Genomic DNA, 6,393 nt, shown 5'->3' on the forward strand with positions numbered 1-6,393 from the left:
AAACTGTGTATGCGACCAACAAACGTTGATTTGATAAGATTTCAAAATTGTTGTGTAATTTATCTTGGGTATGTATGTCATTTACATGATTTTGATTTATTGAACAGATATACCACTCCATATTATTGTCATTCTGTTTGTGTTTGTGCTATTTATTGAAATAAAGCCATGTTCTTTTGGCCATTGGCTCTTAATGAGAGCGCTTTGGGACATCATCCATATTCTCAATGAGTTCATCCATTATGTTCTGAGAGTCACATTAAACTGTTAATATAATGTGCTTTGAAAAAAAAACTACCCTCTCAAACATTGGATATCTTTTTATTCATTGTTTCATAAGTCAAATCAAATTTGAAAGTTACATTACTTAAAAAAGGCAGTCAAGGAAAATGTATTTTTGATTGATTGTAAAAAATGTGAGAGCAGAAGTGTGAAAGCATTGCTACGCAGAATTTCATGAGAGATCAAGTCTGTGTCTCTCCATCTCCTTCTCTACGTGTGTGTGTGTGCCTGCGGGAGCGTAAACAAGTCTTGATGAAAAAGCTGATCAGATGGCTCTTTCCAAAGAGGAGCTTCTATAGCAGGGCAACAACCCCTTGTTTTGACTGGCATTCAAAGCAGAGCAGGTGTAAAGGCACTGAGGGTACATCATGCTTGATGGACGGCTGTTAGAAATGACTGACGTTCTTGTTGCCTGGGTCAGTACACGACTTGTCTTTCTGTTGCTCAGACTTGTTGCTCTGCGGGAACATAGACAACCATACATCTAGATTAAACACACAACTCACCTAATGGTTGTATGCGTGTGTGTGTGTGTGTGTGTGTGTGTGTGTGTGTGTGTGTGTGTGTGTGTGTGTGTGTGTGTGTGTGTGTGTGTGTGTGAGTGTGTGTGTGTGTGTGGTGTGTGTGTGTGTGTGTGTGTGTGTGTGAGTGTGAGTGCGCGCGTCCGTGTGTGTGTGTACCTTGGCCCCGAACAGCATGCTGATAACCCCTTTGGAGCGTCTGTCAGCGGTACGGTCACCAGGAAGACACACAGACATGCTCTTACTGTCCCTCCTGGACCGGGCTGACTCCGCCTCCTCACTACCGTTGACCACAGACAGAGACAGACCTGTGAACAGGGAGAGGGTGTGTGTGAGAGGGAGTGTGCCTATGTGCATGCGGTCATGTGTGTGCATACGTTTGTGAGTGTTACCTGTAATAGCAGGCAGAGACCTGGAGTTGACATTGGTGAGAGAGTCATTTCCCTGACAGGGTTCAGACAGGTTGGTGTCACTGCGGAACTCCTGCTTCTTGGACAGCTAGAGGGAGGCAGAGAACAGAGAGCAGGGATACTCACTGATACTGACATAAAGCAGGAGTCTGTGTGCACACTATCAGTCAGTTTGGACACGCCTATATTGTAGAATAATAGTGAAGACATCAGAACTGTGAAATAACACATATGGAATCATGTAGTAACCAAAACAGTGGTAAACAAATCAAAAAATATTTTACATTTGAGATTCTTCAAAGTAGTCACCCTTTGCTTTGATGACAGCTTTGCACACTTTTGTCCCACTCGCTCTTGACATTTCAATTCCATCCCTTGCCCCTCTCTCTCTCTCTGCCTCTCTCTCTCTCTCTCTCTCTCTCTGCCTCTCTCTCTCTCTCTCTCTCTCTGCCTCTCTCTCTCTCTCTCTCTCTCTCTCTCTGCCTCTCTCTCTCTCTCTCTGCTCTCTCCTCTCTCTCTCTCTCTCTGCCTCTCTCTCTCTCTCTCTCTGCCTCTCTCTCTCTCTCTCTATCTCTCTGCCTCTCTCTCTCTCTCTGCCTCTCTCTCTCTCTCTCTGCCTCTCTCTCTCTCTCTCTCTGCCTCTCTCTCTCTCTCTCTCTCTCTCTCTCTCTCTCTCTCTCTGCCTCTCTCTCTCTCTCTCTCTCTCTCTGCCTCTCTCTCTCTCTCTCTCTCTGCCTCTCTCTCTCTCCTCTCTCTCTCCCTTTGCTGTCCAGTGTGTTGGTCCTGTCTCTCTCTCTCTGTCTCTCCATCTCTCTCACCCGTTTGCTGTCCAGTGTGTTGGTCCTGTCTCTCTCTCTCTGCCTCTCTGTCTCTCCTCTCTCTCACCCGTTTGCTGTCCAGTGTGTTGGTCCTCTCTCTCTCTCTCTGCCTCTCTGTCTCTCCATCTCTCTCACCTGTTTGCTGTCCAGTGTGTTGGTCCTGTCTCTCTCTCTCTCCATCTCTCTCACCCGTTTGCTGTCCAGTGTGTTGGTCCTGTCTCTCTCTCTCTGCCTCTCTGTCTCTCCATCTCTCTCACCCATTTGCTGTCCAGTGTGTTGGTCCTGTCTCTCTCTCTCTGCCTCTCTGTCTCTCCATCTCTCTCACCTGTTTGCTGTCCAGTGTGTTGGTCTGTCTCTCTCTGCTCTCCATCTCTCTCATCTCTCTGTCTCTGTCTCTCTCAGTCTCTGTCTGTCTCTCTCTCTCTGCTCTCTCTCTCTCTCTCACCTCTCTGCTGTCCAGTGTCTTGTCCTGTCTGTCTCTCTCTCCATCTCTCTCACCCGTTTGCTGTCCAGTGTGTTGGTCCTGTCTCTCTCTCTCTGTCTCTCCATCTCTCTCACCCGTTTGCTGTCCAGTGTGTTGGTCCTGTCTCTCTCTCTCTGCCTCTCTGTCTCTCCATCTCTCTCACCCGTTTGCTGTCCAGTGTGTTGGTCCTGTCTCTCTCTCTCCTCCATCTCTCTCACCTGTTTGCTGTCCAGTGTGTTGGTCCTGTCTCTCTCTCTCTGCCTCTCCATCTCTCTCACCCGTTTGCTGTCCAGTGTGTTGGTCCTGTCTCTCTCTCTCTGCTCTCTCTCTCTCCATCTCTCTCACCCGTTTGCTGTCCAGTGTGTTGGTCCTGTCTCTCTCTCTCTCCATCTCTCTCACCCGCTCTCTGTTGGTCTCTCTCATCTCTCTCTCTCTCACCCGTTTGCTGTCAGTGTGTTGGTCCTGTCTCTCTCTCTCTCCATCTCTCTCACCCGTTTGCTGTCCAGTGTGTTGGTCCTGTCTCTCTCTCTCTGCCTCTCTCTCTCTCTCTCACCCGTTTGCTGTCCAGTGTGTTGGTCCTGTCTCTCTCTCTCTGCCTCTCTCTCCATCTCTCTCACCCGTTTGCTGTCCAGTGTGTTGGTCCTGTCTCTCTCTCTCCATCTCTCTCACCCGTTTGCTGTCCAGTGTGTTGGTCCTGTCTCTCTCTCTCTGCCTCTCCATCTCTCTCACCCGTTTGCTGTCCAGTGTGTTGGTCCTGTCTCTCTCTCTCTCTCTCTGTCTCTCCATCTCTCTCACCCGTTTGCTGTCCAGTGTGTTGGTCCTGTCTCTCTCTCTCTCTCTCTCCATCTCTCTCACCCGTTTGCTGTCAGTCTGTCTCTCTCTCTCTCTCTGTCTCTCCATCTCTCTCACCCGTTTGCTGTCCAGTGTGTTGGTCCTGTCTCTCTCTCTCTGCCTCTCCATCTCTCTCACCCGTTTGCTGTCCAGTGTGTTGGTCCTGTCTCTCCTCTCTCTCTCTCTGTCTCTCCATCTCTCTCACCCGTTTGCTGTCCAGTGTGTTGGTCCTGTCTCTCTCTCTCTCTCTCTCTCCATCTCTCTCACCCGTTTGCTGTCCAGTGTGTTGGTCCTGTCTCTCTCTCTCTCTCTCTCTCTCTCTCCATCTCTCTCACCCGTTTGCTGTCCAGTGTGTTGGTCCTGTCTCTCTCTCTCTCTCTCTCTCTCCTCCATCTCTCTCACCCGTTTGCTGTCCAGTGTGTTGGTCCTGTCTCTCTCTCTCTGCCTCTGTCTCTCCATCTCTCTCACCCGTTTGCTGTCCAGTGTGTTGGTCCTGTCTCTCTCTCTCTCTCTCTCTCCATCTCTCTCACCCGTTTGCTGTCCAGTGTGTTGGTCCTGTCTCTCTCTCTCCATCTCTCTCACCCGTTTGCTGTCCAGTGTGTTGGTCCTGTCTCTCTCTCTCTCCATCTCTCTCACCCGTTTGCTGTCCAGTGTGTTGGTCCTGTCTCTCTCTCTCTCCATCTCTCCATCTCTCTCACCCGTTTGCTGTCCAGTGTGTTGGTCCTGTCTCTCTCTCTCTGCCTCTCCATCTCTCTCACCCGTTTGCTGTCCAGTGTGTTGGTCCTGTCTCTCTCTCTCTCCATCTCTCTCACCCGTTTGCTGTCCAGTGTGTTGGTCCTGTCTCTCTCTCTGCCTCCCATCTCTCTCTTTGCTGTCCAGTGTGTTGGTCCTGTCTCTCTCTCTCTCTCCATCTCTCTCACCCGTTTGCTGTCCAGTGTGTTGGTCCTGTCTCTCTGTCTCTCCATCTCTCTCACCCGTTTGCTGTCCAGTGTGTTGGTCCTGTCTCTCTCCTCTGGGATGAAGATCATGCTGCTCCTCTTCCTTTTCTTTTTGGACTTCCTGAGTTTCACCTCCCCATCGGCCCCTCCCTCTTCCCCCATGCTCATACTCCCACTGGAGCGCTGCAGGGTGGGGGTCCGGGGGGACACCGTGTCAGGGAGACCACTGGGGAAGGGAGGGGGGTGAGAGGAATGGGATCAAGAGAGAAGTGAGGGTAAGGTGTGTGTTGTTAAATATGTTTTTGTGTTTGCATCCATCTGTGTGGGTTTCATCTGAGTGAGTGTGTGTGCCTGTGTGTGTTACCTGTCTGGGTAAGGTTTGGTGGGGGTCCCACACTCAGACCCCTGGAGGGAGCAGATGGAGATGACAGACTGACGGAAGGAGCGAAGGACAGAGCGCGGACGAGTTGACTTCCTCTCATCCATATCCGGCTAAGAACAAGGGATGATGAAGAGGAAAAGAGAAGGATGGAGAAAAAGGTCAAAGGTGACGTTGAATGAAGGAGAGAGTGACAATGCTTTTCACAAACAGGAGTTAAGCTTTGGCATGGCCAGTATCATTCCTAAAGCTCTTTTCATAACACCCTTTTTCAGACAGATATTCTCCTCTGCCCAAGATACCAGGCAGTTCCCTGCAGCTAGCATTTCAGTCCTCACGCAAACACTCTCCTTTTCTCTCCCTCTCTTTCTCTTACCAGGTCCCTCACGCCGTACTCCTTCTCCACCTTCTTCCTCATGTGTTTGAAGCACTCCTCCATGCGCTCGTGGAAAGGTCGTAGGTCGTCTGTCACTCTCTTACCATGTAGAGAGATCCCTCCCCCCAGCAACGGGATCTGCAAGATAATAATGTGTGTGGGCATGCATACGTGTGTGTGTGTGCATGTGTGTGTGTGCCTGTGTTGCTGTACTGTATGTGAGTGTGTAGCGTGTGTGTGTACAGTACCTGCCATGCGATGAGGTCTTTGAGGCGATACAGCTTATCTCGGTCCTCTGGGTGTTGCAGGTTGTACTCCTCAGTGAAGAAGGCCTTGGGAGAGGAGAGATATCATTGAAATGTGCTGCTCTTTTATGTATTAAACAGTCCTGGGTTGAGATAGGAAGAAGACGTCTTGGTCTTCACCAAACATCCAGCTCATTGTATAGTATATTCTATCCCTACTTCAGCTTGTGCCAAACACACAGAATACTGTTCTGAAATGTACGAGTTGGGCAGGAGTAAGGAGATGACGAACGGATGGATGGATGAACTCTGACCTTTTCGTACTTGGCGAAGCCCCCCATGACAGCGGGGTCCACGATGCCGTTGAGCAGCATGGAGAGGGGGTTGATGGGAAGGGCGTCGTCGGCCTGGTATTGGTTTACCATGGTGAGGATCTTGTCATTTGTGCTCTCCATGGTCTCTATGGCATTCTCCAGAGGACTGATGGTGGTCTGACAGAGAGAGAAACTGAACTGGTTACTGATCAAAACCTTAGAAAAACCTTGACAAAGTACAGGCTCAGTGAGCACAGCCTTGCCATTGAGAAGGGTAGACACAGGAAAACCTGTCTCCCTGTAGAGGAAAGGCTGTGCAACCACTGCACCACAGCAGAACCTGAGACGGAGCTGCATTTTACATTTTAAATGCATCCCAAATTTTAAACCCTTATTCAAGGTTTCAAAGACCTCTCTGATGAGAGTAGTCTACCCGTCCTGTTGGGGGAGGACGCAGAGAGCTGTGGGTTGGCAGCGCACTACATTGCTGCCTGCCATAAGTTGAGGGACAATGTCTGACAGACCAATCAACCTGCACATGTCCTCTACTGTATGCTTATTGTTATTGTTGAATGTCTGGTTATTTTGACACTTGGTAATTGTTGTTACTGTTGTCCCGTTGACAGTTTTGATTCTCATTTTTATTTATTTTTTATATTGTAAATATCCAAAATACGCTTTGACAATATGCACGTTGTTACGTCATGCCAATAAAGCAAATTGAATTGAAAAAAGAAAATGAAAATTGATAAAGAAAGACAGAGAGAGAGAGAGAGAGAGAGAGAGAGAGACAGACACAGAGAGACACAGACACAG

At 49.1% G+C, this 6,393-nt stretch overlaps 1 protein-coding gene across 1 annotated transcript in view; it reads right to left on the reverse strand.

The window, feature by feature from the left end:
* Positions 1–305: 305 nt before the first annotated feature.
* LOC112238187 (dedicator of cytokinesis protein 2) overlaps positions 306–6,393 on the reverse strand; it is a 167,746-nt gene continuing 161,658 nt past the window's right edge. Inside the window, exons 44-51 of the mRNA XM_042325806.1 lie at positions 5,578–5,754; positions 5,267–5,350; positions 5,019–5,156; positions 4,628–4,755; positions 4,300–4,489; positions 1,196–1,301; positions 963–1,111; positions 306–740 (exon numbers count right to left, since the gene is read on the reverse strand). Of these exons, the coding sequence (XP_042181740.1) occupies positions 669–740; positions 963–1,111; positions 1,196–1,301; positions 4,300–4,489; positions 4,628–4,755; positions 5,019–5,156; positions 5,267–5,350; positions 5,578–5,754 (1,044 nt within the window). The 3' untranslated portion in view covers positions 306–668. The remainder of the gene's footprint in view (positions 741–962; positions 1,112–1,195; positions 1,302–4,299; positions 4,490–4,627; positions 4,756–5,018; positions 5,157–5,266; positions 5,351–5,577; positions 5,755–6,393) is intronic.

This window comes from Oncorhynchus tshawytscha, linkage group LG08, assembly GCF_018296145.1.
Source record: "Oncorhynchus tshawytscha isolate Ot180627B linkage group LG08, Otsh_v2.0, whole genome shotgun sequence".
NCBI lineage: Eukaryota > Metazoa > Chordata > Actinopteri > Salmoniformes > Salmonidae > Oncorhynchus > Oncorhynchus tshawytscha.